The sequence below is a fragment of the Tasmannia lanceolata genome, unplaced genomic scaffold, assembly GCF_043159265.1.
Source record: "Tasmannia lanceolata isolate RefF3 unplaced genomic scaffold, GAP_Taslan_0.1 ptg000012l, whole genome shotgun sequence".
Taxonomy (NCBI): Eukaryota; Viridiplantae; Streptophyta; class Magnoliopsida; order Canellales; family Winteraceae; genus Tasmannia; species Tasmannia lanceolata.
The window spans coordinates 46,511,506-46,529,506 of NW_027518689.1; the positions used below are offsets into that span (position 1 = coordinate 46,511,506).

Genomic DNA, 18,001 nt, shown 5'->3' on the forward strand with positions numbered 1-18,001 from the left:
ACACTCCCCTTCTTGAAAGAACTCGACCTCGAGTTCCCCACCAGCCCCATTGTCGACGTAGTCTACCCGGATAAAAAATGTAGACGATCCTTGCTCTATTTAGGATAGTATCTCCATAGTAATCCTCCATCTTTACTTCTCTTTGCATCATAGCATTCTTCATGTCAAAATGTTGATGTAAGCCAGCCTCATGGTGTATAAAATGCGTAGTGAACAGTCCATGCAAAGATGTACGGGCATATACCTCATAGAATTCCCCAAATAGTGCAAAAGTTGCCTTGGGAAGAGCCACAAGGTCTTCAATCTCTGTCTCATGTGGGTCATGGTTGATTTTTTGACTCATTTCTTCCTTCATGCTCTCAAATCCAATGGAATCCTTAATCCTCAACAAAATGGAAACCCAGACATATGAAATAAGAAATGACGCTGGAACATGGGATTTTTATGCAAGTTGTTGAGTTAACTCATACACTGAAACATTCCATAGCATTTATGAAAAGATCTACAATCTTGGTTCATTTTTCTTTATAGCAAAAGCTACGAGGCATTAATTTTGCTGGTGTTTTCAAGGGAAGTTTCTTTTGAAAGTATCTCTAATAGTTGGCACATAACTGGTTCAGGCCCTTCACGGCCTTTTTTTTGATAAATTATTTCAAATTCAAAAACTACTCCAGAAATCTGGTGATGTAACCTATGATCTGTGGACACGGACATGGAGTGTCGGACACGGCAAACCCCCAAACTTTAGAAACAGGAACTCGGCTAAAATAGAAAGTATATGTAATAATAATTCGTGGATATGGATTCGTGTGTCCAGTTTTGACATGAATACGAGTTGTCTAAATGAGGTAGACACAAAATTCAATAAAAAAAACAGAATGTCAAACTTGACACGGTACAAAAACATGTCCACACACCCACATTAAGTCTAACACTTCCAGCAAGACAAAGTAAAAGTGTCCAAATGAGTGTCGACACGTGTGGACACGCGTGTCGTGTTGGACAAGGCAGGACACGTGAATCGGCAATAAATTCGAAGTGTCGGCCAAATCATAGGATGTAACCTTCTTGGATTTTTATGCAAATTCTTTTTCAATTAAATTTGGTAACTTCAATGGAGAATAACTTCAGAAATCTGCACTCAATCTCTCAAAGTGCAACTTTGCTAAGTTTTGGAGTTTAGAAGCAAGTTCGACAAAGTGGATGGAATTTCTAAACACTTAAACAAGAAATATCTTGTTCACCACATAGGATTTTGAGAGAATATACAAAGCCTTAGAGGTACATTGAGGAAGAGTGTAAAAGAAAAATAGATGGTCAAAGTGTATATATGATATGATAAAGCAGCTCATTGTTCATGAAGCAGTAATTTTTACTTGCTGACTCTGAAGAATTAAAGAAGTTAACCTAGAGATGCTCCAATTTGAGTCTAAGGATTTATCTGGTGTCAGGATTAGAACAACTTTTAGTTGCAGGGATTTTGTTTTACTAGCCAACCAAAACACATTTGAATTGTGACCACAGTCTAGACCACAATTAGTACCATATTCTTCATCACAGGTTTCATCGCAGATAAGCTAAAAAGAGTCTAAAATAAAATAATAGCCATCAAAGAACTAAGAACTAATGGCACCGAAAGACAAAAAATTGCACCGAGTGTCAGAGGGCAAACTGCCATAGTGAGGTACATTGTGCGCTCCAACCTATGAGTTGTCAGGTTCAAGCATATCAGTTTCTGTAAAATACCAAAAAAAAAAAAAATGCCAAACAGAAAAAAACATATATTTCAAGTGCTCTGTTATGAAAACTTTACAACTTTTGAATTCCACCCAAGTCCTTAGAACCAATCTCTAGTCCTACAGCTCCAATCATGTTTTCATATACCCTCTGTATTTTTGGAATTTTCTCTTGATTCTTGATCACAAACTTCTTCATGAAGTCTTTCTCAGTCAATTTCAACACCCAAACCAGATTCAAATCCTTATTGACCAGACCTTCTGACATGAGAATTTGCATAACCGAACATCTAGGATGAATTCTCTTCTCCAAACTAAGATTCAAAAGAGCTGGGTTTTTGGATAAAACCGATGGTTTCCAGCCCATTTTGTTCACAAAGTGATCGCTCACTTTCCTAATTTTCTTCTCCGATATAGCCATGCACAAAGGTTGCCTTTTGAATGCAAAAACTACCTCATTCTCAGACCAACCCTCACTCCTATAAACCTCCAATTTTGCTTCCCGGGTTGATTTGCTTATCCCTGACATAACGAAGACTGCTCGGATGAACGTTGATTTTAAGGGATTGAAACCCATCTCCTTAATCGTCATTATATTCTCACTAAAACGATCAGGATTCACCATCAGTGCTCTGGATTGGGTCATGATCAATTTCAAAATTCCTGATTTTGGCACACCATGTGTTTCCAAGGTTGATACATTGGATAGCATCCGTTTTAGGAAACTCAATTGAAGAAGACGCGATGAGCGTCTGAGAGCAAAGACGATGTTTTCGTTGGTACTAATGTGACTTCTAAGGAAATCAATGGAAGGCATGATGTCCTTCTTTAAGCTCCTTTTCAAAATATATGGGTCTGAACAGAGGATCTTTGCAAGGTTAGGGCCGGAAAGGCCCAAATCACGAAAAAACTCGAACTTGGGCTTCAGGGTTTTGTCTGGTTTAACTAAGAGTAACGACGGGCACTTGGTAATGAGCTTTGAGATGTGGGTTTTGTCAAAATCATAGTTTTGGAATAAACAAAGGACAGAGTCTGGTTTTTCAGCTGTTTCAATGCGAACTTTCTTGGCGACTAACATAGCTGCTGCTTCTGATAGGCCATATGAATGAACAAGGTAAGAGACTGTAAATGAGGGTTGGTCATTAGGGTTTGATGAGGTGGAAATGGATTTGAGAAATGGGTTTTGAAGAAAATAGAGATAGGTAGTTGAATGTTGTGTGATGCTGATTTGTAGTAGCCTACTGCGAAGAAAATGAAGAGACATTTGTGCAGTAAAGAGATTTTGATACAACTACTTACATATTGGACGAGTTAGAAAGGAGTTGAGCTAATATGAAATATGGGTTCCTCCAGATTATTTATCATCGATCAGTTCCTGATCATTTCAACCATACTAGTTGGTCGATTCAAGATATAGAGAGGGGAGGGGTAAGACCGCAAGAGGGAAAAGGAAAGGTGTTAGGGCTAGCTAAAAGCATGAGAAAGGAGAACCCTTTCATCTTTTGTTGGCGGGGAGAAAAGCCCTATCATCACTTTATATTATATGACTTGCCTTATTGGCCGAATCAGGAATTGGAATCGGCATCCTATTTTGATTCCCCATTAAGCAGAATCAGAAATAGAAAATTTATTTAAAGCCTTATGTCTAACTGCCAGGATTTTTATTTTTTACTTTTTTTGGACAATAAATCAGTGTTTCAAAGTGGTGAGAGAGGGATAGGGCATTAGGAGAAGGAGAGAATTTTGAGAGGGCACGATTGAGATGAGCCTGAGAAGTGGCTAAAATTCAGGAAAAAACTGTCGGATTTTGAGAAGAGTTCTTTGTTTCCTGATTTTTTTGCCACTTCTCATCACCGGAGACACTAGTTTCTTGGTTTTTGTATCCTGATTTTTAGCCAATTCACTTCAGAGACGCTGACTTATCATTGGAAAAAAAATAATGGTAGCCAAACATGTCCTAAAAGATAACTTTATACATGGGATTGTAGGAATTTTGGGGAAAAGTTTGGAAAGGAAAATTATGTGTAAAGTTCCTACCTTCGTACACGAGAAAAAAGATAATTTGAACCAACCCTGTTAAATTTCTACCTAGAGGCACCTTCAATTTAAGATAATGTCCCTCTGAATTACCCATAATCATACCATTTCCCTCTAAACTGTGGAAAGAAAAAAAATTCCCGAGCAAAAGTTTTCCAATAGAAATTCTTTTCTTGCAATACAAACAGGGCCGGGATTCGCTAAGGACCATCGCATCGGGGCATTTCACGGCTGTTGCATGAGAGAGCAGCCACCTAGACTCACTTTTCAGCAGATTTTGTGTTATTTATTTAATTTATCTGAGGTGACTGCACTCTCATGCAACAGCCGACCTGCAAAATGCCTTCAGTGATGGTCTGTAGCAAATCCCCATTAATAAACATTTCATTCAAATTAGGGAGTAAAAAAAATACATTTCATTCCAATTGAGGAGGAATCAGAATACCACCGCATGAGATGTGACAAAAAAAAAAAAAAAAATTCAACATTTTCTCCCTATAATACCACCTGTGTCAATTCCAACTGATTCTGTTAGTATTTAGGTCCATATAAGCAAATCGACCACCATACCCTTCTCCCATGGCCCACCTATCCATTAAGAGTCTCTTTAGCCATAGCCCACTAAAGCCCACCTTTTATAACCCTTTAGCTCTGTCCCCTTTACCTTATACCCTAAACCCCACTTAAACAAAATCCCCCACCATATAAATACCCTTCAACCCCACGAAAATCTCTAATCTTGGAAATCGTGATGGAGAAATGATGCAGGAGCATCACTTGGGAATTTCTACAAGTTTCAGCAAGAATTCTGTATTTTTACAAGCAGATTCAATTGTTAACAATCCATAGATTTTTTTTTTTTGAAAGATAACGATTTTTTGTTTTTTTCTTGAAAGATAACAAAGATTTATTCCAATAATCCAGTAATTACAAAGACTGATACAAGAGGTCCCTGTAACAAATTACAAGGATTTTCAAGAGATACTGATCAATAATAAGCCAAAGCAAGATATGATCACTTAATCTCCAACATTTCCATCCATGCCAACATATGAGATAATCTCCGAAAAGCTAGTCCCTGCCTTTGCCAGTTCATCGGCTCTTGAATTGGCCGTATGGTGTTGATGGCATAGTTTTGGTCAGATGATGCGAACAAGATCGCGAATCTCATCAAGGACACAAGAAATACGTCATGGTCCAGAAGACCTATTTGCAGCCCAGGCCAAAGCATTAGACGAGTCACCCTCCACAATGAGAGGTCCCATATTGTTAGCCGCATACCATTTAAGTCCAAACAATAGTGCTCTGGCCTCCGCAGAATTTGCATCGCTAACTCCGATTGGAATGGAAAAGGACATAATCTCGTCCCCCAACTCATTACGAAGGACTCTGCCAATACCCGCCGGTCTAGGATTTCCAAAAGAACTCCCATCAAAATTCAATTTAAACCATCCAGCGGGAGGAGCTATCCATCTTGGTGAAATGCTCTTCCTCAGTGGGCGTTCCGAGATGATCCTATTCCAATTCCGAAGCATATCCCCAGCTGAATATGGGCTCTTCACTTTAGCCTTGTACCAAGATATCATCGCGAGTTTAGAATCCAAAGCGATATGCTGCCATGTCTTTTGTTTATTATGAAAAAATCTATTATTCCTCTCATTCCACAGCAGCCATATAACAGCATAGGGAATGGGATGATCATAACGAATAACCATTGCGCCCGTGGTTAGCACCCTCCCAATTCATGAGAATCTTTGATATACGATTCGGCAAAACAGTAGATACTCCAAATAGGCGTATGACAGACATCCATACCGCATAAGAGAAGGGGCATAATATACGAAGATGGTCGAGAGTCTCTTCCGCGTTTCGGCATAAAGCACACCAACTACCCATCTGCAAGCACCTTCTTTTGAGACGGTCCCGTGTGTTTATGCAACGATATGTAACCGTCCACGAGAAAACCGCAATGCGAGGGGGAATGAAAGAGCACCATACTCGAGCTCGTCTAGATGATGATCCTTCTCCGTTGCACACACGCCAAAAGAAGGATCGCACAGAGAATCCGCCTTCCGAGTTGGGTAGCCAAATCCATTTATCGGGTTCGAACACGGAGCAATAAGATTGATTCAGTAGATGTAGCAAATTAGTCAATAGTATAATCTCATCATCCTTTAAAAGCCTGTGAAATCTGATATCCCAAAAATGCCCCCCATTTCCATTTGAGCGATCTAAATATTCCGCAATTGATGCCCCTTGGTTAACAGCAATCCGGAATAATTGTTGAAAAGCGTTGCATAAAAGTTCCCCACCCAGCCACATGTCCAACCAGAAACGAACTTCATTGCAGCAACCCAGGTAACAATTTTATTGATACTGTAAATTCTATTACATCAAGGCGACGAGATGTCCCGCTGGAGTAGCAGCCTTTACATCCCTCTAAATACAAGATAACCAACAACCAATCAAAACCCCTATTCCGATGGAGGTTTTCTTTATCAACCATTCACAATTACAATCAGCTGAGCACAGAATTCTGCTTCAATCAAAGTAGCCTACTGTCCTGAACTTCTATCTAGAGTTCACCAAAAAAACAAAGAGGTTGCCTTCCCATGAAAGAAACCATCATCGAAATCTGCTCTTGGTCTTTATCAACACATACCTGGAAGTAATTTGTCCACACGATCCAAAGGCAGCTCCAGTGACATGCTCTAACAGCAAAAATCTCAATGGTGTTCAACATTTGCTTCGGCATAATTCAACCAAACACCGGGTCTTTCAATTCTAGCATATAGTTGACTCAGATTGGGAGATCAAATACGGACATCTCTCGATGTGTAGCTCTTCTGAGAGAGGTAGGTCAAAAATAGAATTGATCCCATTCAACTATCCTTCCTCACCTTGTTGGTTCTTTTAAGTCCTGTCAATTGGGCAATTTGGACCACTTTTCTTCAACTTCTAAATCAAGTGAACAGCAACCCAGTATTCCGTCCTGCTCTACCAAAGCATCCACAGGAACACCATTTCAACAGAAAGGGCTTCGATAAAGGGAATTAGTAGCTGCTCAAACTACCAACGCCAACTGATATCCAAGTAGTTGTGAGGGCAACAAGACTTATGAGCCATAAAATCTTTTTTTTTTTTTTTTTGAATGGTCTGAGCCATAAAATCCTAAAGCACGGTTCTGCCTTCGCTGTCACTAGATCATTGTGCTTTGTTAATCATTTAGCCCAAGCACAACTCTTTGGAAACATCCATAAACAGCTTGTGAAGATGCAGAAAAAATTCCTTCAATATTGGGATTTCGTGGACCTTCCCTAAGCCAACCAAATGATTATGCAAAACTTAAAATAATCTTTGAAAGAAGATAACATTCAACATGAGAAGACTCATGAAACCACATGATTTCCAGCAGGTCTGCTCAGAGCAAACCCAGGTTCCCGTTGAATGTTGAATCTCGGTTCATGAGCATAGGGTATTCTTAAATGAAAAAAACCTCCACCAAAATAGCATGCACGGGGGATTTAGACGAGGACAGAATCGTTGTCACTTACCGCCTCGAATTTCAGCCCACAATTCCATGAAATTCTTCATTTCCAGCTGCCTTTTGAAGTAGAAACACCTTGTGGACAGAATCACCATTCGGATGAGCTTCTTGGATCTTCCTGTGACTTCCTAGCAATTTCTTCAATGAAATTTGAATTTGATTCTTCTCTTTTCTCCAAAAATCTGCGGGAACTAGGAAACCAGAAAGCCCACTTAGATACCACATTGATGTAGGGTAAGGCGTAGCGAGAGCTCTAAAACCAAATTGACATAGGGCATAATCAGCGGAAGCGATATTCGTGGATCTGTAATAAAAAAAAATTCTTTTGTAGGAGATAGAGATCTTGATCTTTACTAGAGCGTGGGGGCGCAAGAGATCAGATCAAGCGTGGAATCTGCGAAAAGAGACTCTGGCATTCAACAAGAAGAAAGTAGAAGAGAGAAATCGAGAAAAGCTACAATCAATAACTTGCAACTCCAATTTTTTAACAGAAAGATGAAGATACAAGAGAAGATCATAAAAGACGATCTCTATCAATCTCATTTCATCAAAATACTCCCCCAAAAGAGATGAAATAAGGGGCGTTATATCATAGCCCTAATACAAATTCAAACTCCCTAAACTACGCCTATTTAAGAAAAGACTAAAAAGAATTGTAAAAGGCTAAACTAGCCTTACATGATTAGAGGTAAAGAAATGCAGCAAACCTATACTAACGAGCAAGTACTGGCTGATGTGAAGAATCCTAGGGGAGTTTGGCACCAAGTTACACTTTATTGGAACCTCTGTTGTGAGATCAAAGTTCAGTTCAATTTCTGTATATGCTACGCTTTCAGGTTTCATAGATGTCCAAGTCCTTGAAACTCAATAAAAAGGGCGGCCCAGTGCACGAGGCTCCCGCCATTGCAGGGTCGGGGGGGGCGGCGGGGCGGGGGGCGGGCGCTAGATGTACACAGCCTTACCCCTACTTTGCAGAGAGGCTGTTTCCTTGATTCGAACCCGTGACCAATAGGTCACAATGGAGCAACCTTACCGTTTAAGAAAAGATCTACAATCTTGGTTCATTTTTCATTATAGTAAAAGCTAAGTGGCATAAATCTTGTTGGTATTTTCATGGAAAGTTTCATTTGAAAGCATCTCTACTAGCAGTAGGCACACAACTCGTTCAGGCACTTCAAGGTCTTTTCTGTTGATAAAATTAGTTCACATTCAAAACCTACTTCACAAATCTAGTGATGTAATCTTCTTGGATTACTATGCAAGTTCTTTTTTAATTTAATTTTGTAACTTAAGTGCAAGCTAACTTCAAAAATCTGCACTTAATCTCTCAAAGTGCAACTTTGGTAAGTTTTAGTGTTCAAAAGATAGTTCAACAAAGTGGATGGAGCATCTTAACACTTAAACACGAAATATCTTGTTCACCAAAAACGGTTTCAGAGATACAGAGCCTTAGAGGTACACTGAGGAAGAGAGAAAAATGAAAATAGATGGTCAGAGTGTACACATGATACGATAAAGTAGATCACTGTCACTTTGCTGACTTCGAAGAATTAAAAAGTTAGAAGACATAGGGATGCTTCAATTTGAGTCTAAAGATTTTTCTGGTCAGGATTAGAACAACAACTTTTAGTTGCTGGTATTTGTCATGCAACATTTGACCAACCAAAACATATTTGAATAACCAAAGTTTAGACTACATAAACACAATTAGTATCGCATTCTTCATCACAGATTTCACATAGATAGGCTAAAAGAGCCTAAAATAAAACAGTTTCCATTAAAGAACTAAGAACTAATGGCGCTGAAAGGAAAAAAAAATTGCACAAATCAAAGAGGGCAAAGCCCCATAGTTAGGTATGTCGTTCGCTCTTGTCTGTGAGTTGTCAGGTTCCAGCCTACCAGTTTCTTTAAAATAGAAGAAAATTGACTGGAAACAAACTAAAAATATATATAATTCAAAGTGTTCTGTTATGAATACAACTTCTGAATCTCAGACAATTCTTTAGAACAAATGTCTAATCCTACACCTCCAATCATGTTTCTGTATACACTCTGTATTTTAGGAACTTTCTTTTGATTCAGACAATTCCTTAGAACCAATGTCTAATTCTACAGCTCCAATCATGTTTTGGTATACTCTCTGTATATTAGGAACTTTCTCTTGATTCTTGATCACAAACTTCTCCACGAAGTCCTTCTCAGTCAATAACAACACCCAAGCCAGATTCAAATCCTTTTCAATCAGACCTTCTGACATGAGAATTCGCAGAACCGAACATCTAGGATGAATTCTCTTCTCGAAGCTAAGACTCAAAATAGTTGGATTTCTGGAAATAACTGATGGCATCCAGCCCATTTTATTCACAAAGTAACCCATCACTTTCCTAATTTTCTTCTCCGATATACCCATGCACATAGGTTGCGTTTTGAACGCATAAAGTATCTCATTCTCAGACCAACCCTCACTCTTATAGACCTCCAATTTTGCTTTCCAATTTGATTTGCTTATCGCTGACGTAATGAAGACTGCTTTGATAAACGTTGATTTTAAGGGATCGAAACCCATCTCCTTAATCGCCATTATATTCTCACTAAAACGATCTGGATTCACCATAAGCGAATCGGGTCGGGTCATGATCAATTTTGAAATTCCCGGTTCTGGTATACCATGTTTTTGCATGGTTGATACATTGGATACCATCCGTTTTTTGAAACCCAATTGAAAAAGACCCGATGAGCGTCTGAGAGTGAATATAATGTTTTCGTTGGTACAAAGATAACTTCTAAGGAAATCAATGTAAGGCACGATGTTCTTCTCTAAGCTAGATTTCAAAATATATGGGTTTGAACAGAGCATCTTAGCAAGGTTAGGGACAGAAAGGCCCAAATCGCGGAAAAACTCAAGCTTGGGCTTTAGGGTTTTGTCTGGTTTGGCTAACAGTAATGAGGGGTAGTTGGTAATGAGCTTTGAGATGTGGGTTTTGTCCAAATCATAGTTTTGGAATAAAGAGAGGACAGAGTCTGGTTTTTCAGCGGTTTCAATGCGAACTTTCTTGGCGGCTAAAAGAGCTGCTGCTTCTGATAGGCCACATGAATTAACAAGGTAAGAGACTGTAAATGAGGGTTGGTCATTAGGGTTTGATAAGGTGGAAATGGATTTTAGATATGGGTTTTGAAGAAAAAAGGCATAGGTGCTTGTTGAATGTTGTGGGATGCTGATTCTAGGTTGTCTGCTACGAAGAAAATGAAGAGACATTGGTGCAATAAAGTGAGGTTGATACAACTTACAGATTGGATGAGTTAGAAAGGATTCCATATGTTTTCAAATCTGGATTCCTTCACAATATTTTTCTCATCGATCAGCTCCAAATCATCTCGTTAATCGATTGAAGATGGATAGAGCTAGGGAGCGGGAGAAGGAAGGGAGTTGCAGAAGTTTAATTTGCAAGCAACAATGTTGTTATGTCTTTCTAGGGTTTGCAAGCATCGGGAAACCCTTGCATCAATTCATCTTCGCTTGCTGGGAGAAGTGAGATGGTTTAGTGGGCCACTACATTGACAATCAGTAAATCAAAGATTGGGAGCAGATCTGCCATTGGATGAATAGTGTGAGAAGCCATTTGCATTGTTGGATCGAGCCCATGCTAGACTATTATCCTTGCCCTAGTATTCCGGATCCATGCTATGGTTGTAAAATGGTGGGCTCTACCCCATCAAAATATGAGGTGTATGATAGTAGGCCCCACCTAATAGATTTGGGGTAGAGGTGGTGTGTCCCCGCCCATCAATAAAATCGTGGATAAAATGGTGGGACCCACCCTATGCATGTTTTCGTAGAGATGGTGGGTCCCACCCGGCCAAACCTAAGGTTTAAAATCGTAGGCCCACCCCATAAAAAAACATGTGTAAAGCGGTGAAGCCGCGGTCACATCCCATAATAACATGAGCTGTAAATTGGTGGCCCTACTCTATGGATGGATTTGGATGGAGATGGTGGGTCCACCACATCATAAGGCGCAACATGGTGGCTCCGATCACCCATGCTAGGTACAGTTATAAATTGTTAGCCCCACCCATCATACCATATAGTGGCCCCACCATATACCAAGATGCAGAAATAGTGGCCTCACCCATGCAAGGTAGCGTAGCAACTTGGGTCCCGGGAAAATCATGGGTTGGGTTCAGATAGCATGAGACTTGAGCTGCGTAGGGTTTGAGATTTAAAAACCCGCATAAATCTCGGGCTGCATAGGGTTTAAAGAGAAAAAAATCCGACCCGAGGTAAACCCGCTTTGTTAATATATGAATATTTTTTTTGATTGATCAGTTAATATATGAATATGGTTTATAATGTGAGGAAAGTGTCTCTAGTCTGCCGACTAGAGATCATTCTCTAGTCCGCCAACCAAAAACACATGAGTCCCAAATTTTTTGTGGTGTTCATTTGATAAGCCCCATCATATATAGGGTGTCCACAAAAAATTAGCTTCATAGGATCATCCTAACCCTTCGATTTGTGGAGCTAAAAAATGGACAGATTGTGACGGTTTATAGCCGTCCAATTGAAGCTCCACAAATCGTAGGGTTGGAATGATCTTGTGGAGCTGATTTTTTGTGGACACCCTCTTGATATCAGGGCCCATCAAATGAATGCTTTGCATCACCCAAATAAGGTGGGATCCGTGTGTTTTTGGTCGGCAGATTAGAGACACTCTCCTCTTATAATATTCCTTTGGAAAATGATACTGTCCCCCCTCTGACCTATAAAATCCCTCCCTCGAATGTTATTCGTTAAGTTTTAAAGGCAAAGAAAAACCTTAAAGGGGTGAATTTATCCTCAAGCAGTGAATCATTCTCACAAAACCCGTTAGAGGGGGTATGGTGATGAATGCACTGAAGAGGTCTTTTCGTAGGGAGCGAGCTCATTGTGGCACAGTGAGGAACGGCCCACTATTGATTTGGACCGTCCATTTGATGAGCATCCTCTTTTGGATTTTCTTATAAGCCAAAAAAATAAAAAAAATAGTATGTTGATCATCCAATCTTAACCTGAAGAAACATATGCATTTCTTTCTTCTTCTTTTTTTTTGCTACTGAATGTGATCTGTCGCTAGATGTAATTTTTGTACATCTATATTTAACAAGAGTGGAAGATTGGAGATCCAAAATAAGAGTGTCAAATTAACTGTTCAGATCAATTAAAGTTGAGGGCTCCCCTCATTATATTCCAATGATGTTGCTTTTTCATTGCCGAGGATTAAAAAAAGGGCAGTGATAAATCGACTCCCCAAATGGATAAATCGACTCCCCATGTGTCTATCTCTCTCCTCTTTCTCTCTCTAACCTAACCTAGAGGAGAGAGAAAGACACATGGGGAGTCGATTTATCACTCCCCTAAAAAAATTGATAAAAGTCTGAGAATGGAGATCCATGGCTTGGCCCATTGAATCCACTTTTCCTTCAAAGATTGCCTTTGCTGGGTGGGCATTTTAATTTTAATGTCTCCTTGCACACTGATCTGACGGTTAGGAATGTTCCCACTGGGTTTTGGCCTACTTCTTGATAATATTCCATTCAATCATGGGTTTTTTCACAGATAGTTTCTTGGTAGAGTAGGGTTTTGGAAAACCTGTCCCGCCGGAGACCTGAGTTGCAACCCTAATGTTAGGCATAGTTTTCTTTTTTGCCTTTGTTTTTTGTTGCTTGTAATGACCATCTCTGTTGCGTCTCCTCTTCAAAAAATTTACCATCAGTAATCAAAAGCCTAAAAAAAGCTCTCGAAGTACATTTAAGAGGATTTTCAACTCAACTCAACTAATCCTTTGTCCCAAACTAGTTGAAGTCAGCTAATGAATCCTTTAAAAAACTTTTATGAATAAGGTGAAAGGATCTACCAGCTCAAATTGCCTAAGTCTAATCCTGACACTAGTTGGGTTCGTCTACATGGATCACATTTTCTTCCATTCTATCATATCCAAGGTCATGTTCTCTGTTATATTCCTAGCCCTCAAGTCTTTTCTCACTGTTCCTACCAAAGTTTTTTTCGGTCTGCCCCTACCTCTTTTTACTCCATCAACTTGGCACGAGTCACTTCTTCTCACTGGAGCATCCAAAGGCCTATGTTGGATATGCCCAAACCATCTTAAGCGGTATTCTCTCATCTTCTCATCAATTGGTGCCACCCCCACCTTTTTAGAGACGTCTTCATTTTTAACTATAAACAAAAAGATGAGTAAAAAGAGGATTTTTAACTACTAACAAAAAATGAACTGTGCTATTGTTGTTCTCAAGTGCCCTACATTTTCTGCTCTTTTTAGAGTGTTGTTTTCCCCTGTTTTTGCTGAGGTTAGGGGGCTTGTCCTCCCCTTATTCCCCAAATTTCAATATATTTTCAGTTTGCCTTGGTGCCTTTTTAATTCCGTATTTAAAAAAAAAAAAAAAAAACTCTTCTTCTAACAAAAAGAATCCATAAATTAACATGTTTGTCAAACTCCCTCGTCAAAAAGCTTAGACTAAACTTTTAAGGCCCTGTTTGTTTTGGATTTTGAGAACCAATTGTGAGTCCAACACTTATTATTTAATAAGTTTTGGGCTCACAATTGTTTACCAATAATAAGTTTGGGACTCACAATTGGTTCTCAAAATCCAAAACAAACAGGGCCTAAGGCCAAGTTCGACAACCATGTAATTCTTTTCCGTGGAAAATTAGTTAATCAAGTGTTGAGAGGCAGGGAGAGAATCGAGAGATGACGCAAAGTGACAAAAAAGGATTTGCCAGCGTCCATCGCAAAAGGCATTTCGCAGATGGGCTGTTGCATGTGAGAGCAGCCACACAGACTCACATTTTTAGCAGCTTTTGTCTTCATTCACGAGGTGGCTCAACAGCCATTCGCGAAATGCCTTTTGTGATGGACGCTAGCAAATCCTTTATTAATAATAGCAAAATATACAGAAAAGTTGGGGACCAGTAGTCCCACTCCGATATAAAAACCCCAATAACAACATGAGACACAGAAAATAACTCCCCAGACCATACAAATTCAAATAGAACTGGGATAAAAGATAACTCGAAATGCGAGATACCAAGCATAATCGAGCAATGCAAGGAACAGATCCTTTCCTATCATCCTTTCTGTACCAGGCATCCCACAAAATCAGCAATAGAAATCACCACTCCATGGACACATCACAGTAAGCCCTCAAGTAGTGAAGGACCACATCCCCTCAAGCACACTTGCTATTGACAATGTTTCATCCTTTTTCAAACAAGGAAAAAACAACCTTAAAAACAGCTAAAAGAACTCCACCATCCCAGTAGGCTCACTAAAGATAAAAACACAGTGCTTCAAGAAGAAGACAGTATCTACACCCGAGAGAAAACAAATTTATCTACTCAGGGCCTTCAGTTCCCTGCTACCCATTCCAAGAGTCTTCCCTTTCTTTTCTTCCTGGCATCGCGCCTCTCAGTATCGCAGAACATTCTCTTTGTTTCTTCCACATCTTAATCAATCCCCAAAACACTTCCCAATTTTGCCATCTCCTCAAATTCTTCCAACTGCACCTCTCCTTCGTCCTCCGACAACTCTTTGTCCCCCTCCACAGGAACGTAGTCAGGCCCTATTGAGACAAGATTCAATGTTACCACTGAGTTCAGCTTTGAATCAATTTTTTCAAAGCTCTATTTTGAAAAAATAAGGAAGAATAATACTCTATTTTGAATAAATTTTTTTTTCCTTTCCCTAATTTTCAGCCACTTCCGACCCTCTCCTCACTCATGCCATCTCAATTCTCCCCACCCTCATTGCCCCTCTCCCACCACTTCATAAACTAATATTCCATCGAAAAAACTTCCATCGCTGCCAAACGTGGCCTAAGTGTCTCCAATTTCACTGAGTTTTGGGCTATGGCCATCCACTTTGCTGTGCATCAAGTTCAAGGTCCATGGATGGTACAGGTCGTTTCTTTTATCCGATTACAACTTACTAAAATTTAAGATGAAGACTCTTTGGTTTTTGGATGAAAGTAAAGTGCACGAGCAACCTTAGAAAGAAAAACGGAAATCAATTTCATTTTTGGCCAAAACATGATATCATTTATCTAAAATTATACATCATAAGTTTGCCTTATGTCAAGTGATATCGTTGATGAAGAGAACAGTCACAGTTATATCTCAATCAAAGCAATTCTACTAAAGAAAATGAAGCAACATTACTTTCACAATTATGTCTCAATCAAACCAATTCTACTAAAGAGAATGAACCAACATACATGATTAGATAAATAGAAGAATATGCAAAAGTACCACTCAAATTGGTTCAAGAAAAGGCTCAAAATAGTTCAAAACGATCAGTGCAAAATTTTATATTCCAAAATCATGACCAGATGAAGCAATTCTAAATCTAAATCAACACCCAAATCGGCTCTGGGTGTCTCTGCTTCTCCAATTTTATAGTGGTATCACCTTCAACTTTGAACCAATTGAAAGGGCTGATTATCTTGTTGAAGCCTCTATAGGTAAGTACTTCACAATTCTGATCAAAACTAGAACTGAGTTCATCCACCACACTATAAGGCGACAATGTGATACTTTGCTACAGCTTCCCAAGCATGTGCAGCTATATTATACTCAATGTTGCTTGAACAGCTTTAATTCATTATGTTATTTCCTCAACTCCTTACCTTTTCTTTGGTAGATTCCAGCAACACTACTGTCATCTGAAACCGTCTTTCTGAAGAGCTCTTCATTTTCAAAATAGTGAAAACGAAAGATTGAGATTCTTCCAATTCCAAACCTGCAAAGATAGAATTTAAATAGTTCTTTATTCATTCCATAGTTCCTTAACTGAACCTCCAATAATTTGTATGCCAAAATTCTAGATGAGTATCTGTAGTTCATAAGGAAGTGCCAAACAGTTTTCTAGATCAGCTTCAAGTAGAATGGCATCCCATAGTAATCTGCATACCCTTCTTTCCCAAATGAAGACTTCGGACCAGAATTCTAGGTGACCGATTCCGAGGGTTTTTGGACCTTCTGAGTCCATTTTTTCTGTTATTTTGGCATTTGAGGCTTGGGTATGGTTCTGATCTTCGAACTCTCGACAACCATATCCAATGCCATACGCCACTGGTTGTGCATCGTTTGGAACTTTGGGGGTCTTGATCTAGTAGAACAAACTCCTATGGTATCTCCTGTGCACTATTTGTCTCGCCAAAACTTAACTCCATGCCTTCATATACTCCATATCCAATGCCTTCAAGGAACTTATGCTTTTGTCTCAATATGTCCAACATACCGTCAAGCCACTACTTTAAGGACATTCAACTCAACTTTTATACTCCATATCCAATAGGGCTGCAACAGGGTTGGGTTGGGTCAGGTTTTTCAAAACCCTAGCCCAACCCTGGATCCCATTATCTCGGCCCTGACCCGCCCTAACCCTGAGTCAGGACCGAAAACCTCAACCCATTGCCCGCCCTACAGGGCTCACTGCTGGCCCTGGCCCGCCCTGATTGGGCAGGGCCGGGCCAGGCCGGCCCTAATTGACCCTAGTGCAAATACCTGTTAAGAGTGCCAAAAATAAAGCAACCACTAATCATATAGAACAAAATGATCAATAAACAGAGAAAGGGAACAAAATAAGACAATACGAATTCAACAACATGACAGGCAACAGAGACAATTAATCCTTATACTATATATAAAGCGTGAATAAGGGGTTAAAGTCATCTTCACTTTCTCGCTATTTCCGTTCATGTCCCACAGCCAAGCACATTACTTTTGCATTGACATTTCTTATTTTCTTTAGGGGTATTCTCGGCATTCATGTTGGGCAATAAATACCCTAGCGCAAACGTCCAAAAATAATGCCCTTAACTTTTTCTTTTACCATTAACCCCTTTGCTGAAATCTAACATCTATCACTATGAGAAATTATTTGAGGGTAAAATCTTAATCTACATACGAAAAATACCGACACATGGTACCTGTCTATGACAATTACGGCAAAAAACTACCAAGAAGAGGTAAAGTCATATGACAATGACGAAAGAACTACTTTTTATTACACATGAAGGACACTTGCAAAAAATTGACGGATTCGCGCACTTGAAGAGGAACAACAATTAAGGAAACCTCTATCGATTGGAGGGCTAGGATCAGCCTATATCTATTGGAGGGCTACGATCAACCTATGGAAATGATTTTACGGGCACAACCGATTGATGTTGTGTTCCATCCATAGTTTAAAATTTTGGTTTCGGTAGCCGTTTCGGACCCCACCTAAAACCGAAATTTCGGTCCGAAATTTCATAATTTGGTTCGCAATTCCTGACCGAAATTTTGAAATTTTGGACATAACCGAAATTTCGGCCGATATCTAACATCTATCTCTATGAGAAATTATTTAAGGGTAAAATCGTAATTTACATACGAAAAGTACCGACACATCGTACCTGTCTATGACAATTATGACAAAAAACTACCAAGAAGAGGTAAAGTCATATGACAATGACGAAAGAACTACTTTTTATTACTCATGAAGGACACTTGCAAAATAATGACGGATTCGCGCACCTGAAGAGGAACAACAATTATGGAAACCTCTATCGATTGGAGTGCTAGGATCAGCCTATCTCTATTGGAGGGCTACGATCAACCTATGGAAATGATTTTACGGGCACA

General features: G+C 39.5%; 4 protein-coding genes across 4 annotated transcripts; all 4 read right to left on the minus strand.

The window, feature by feature from the left end:
• Positions 1-1,638: 1,638 nt before the first annotated feature.
• Positions 1,639-3,234, minus strand: LOC143888376 (uncharacterized). The gene has a single exon (XM_077392767.1). It carries the CDS (start codon positions 2,998-3,000, stop codon positions 1,810-1,812), a length of 1,191 nt encoding a protein of 396 aa, XP_077248882.1. The 5' UTR covers positions 3,001-3,234; the 3' UTR covers positions 1,639-1,809.
• A 1,729-nt stretch (positions 3,235-4,963) lies between these two features.
• On the minus strand, positions 4,964-5,359 carry LOC143888881 (uncharacterized). Its single transcript, XM_077393269.1, has one exon. The coding sequence runs from the start codon at positions 5,357-5,359 to the stop codon at positions 4,964-4,966; it is 396 nt and encodes a 131-aa protein (XP_077249384.1).
• A 112-nt stretch (positions 5,360-5,471) lies between these two features.
• LOC143888882 (uncharacterized) lies at positions 5,472-6,095 on the minus strand. Its single transcript, XM_077393270.1, has one exon. The coding sequence runs from the start codon at positions 6,093-6,095 to the stop codon at positions 5,472-5,474; it is 624 nt and encodes a 207-aa protein (XP_077249385.1).
• Positions 6,096-9,379: 3,284 nt separating this feature from the next.
• On the minus strand, positions 9,380-10,576 carry LOC143888883 (uncharacterized). The gene has a single exon (XM_077393271.1). It carries the CDS (start codon positions 10,574-10,576, stop codon positions 9,380-9,382), a length of 1,197 nt encoding a protein of 398 aa, XP_077249386.1.
• Between the last annotated feature and the right edge of the window lie 7,425 nt (positions 10,577-18,001).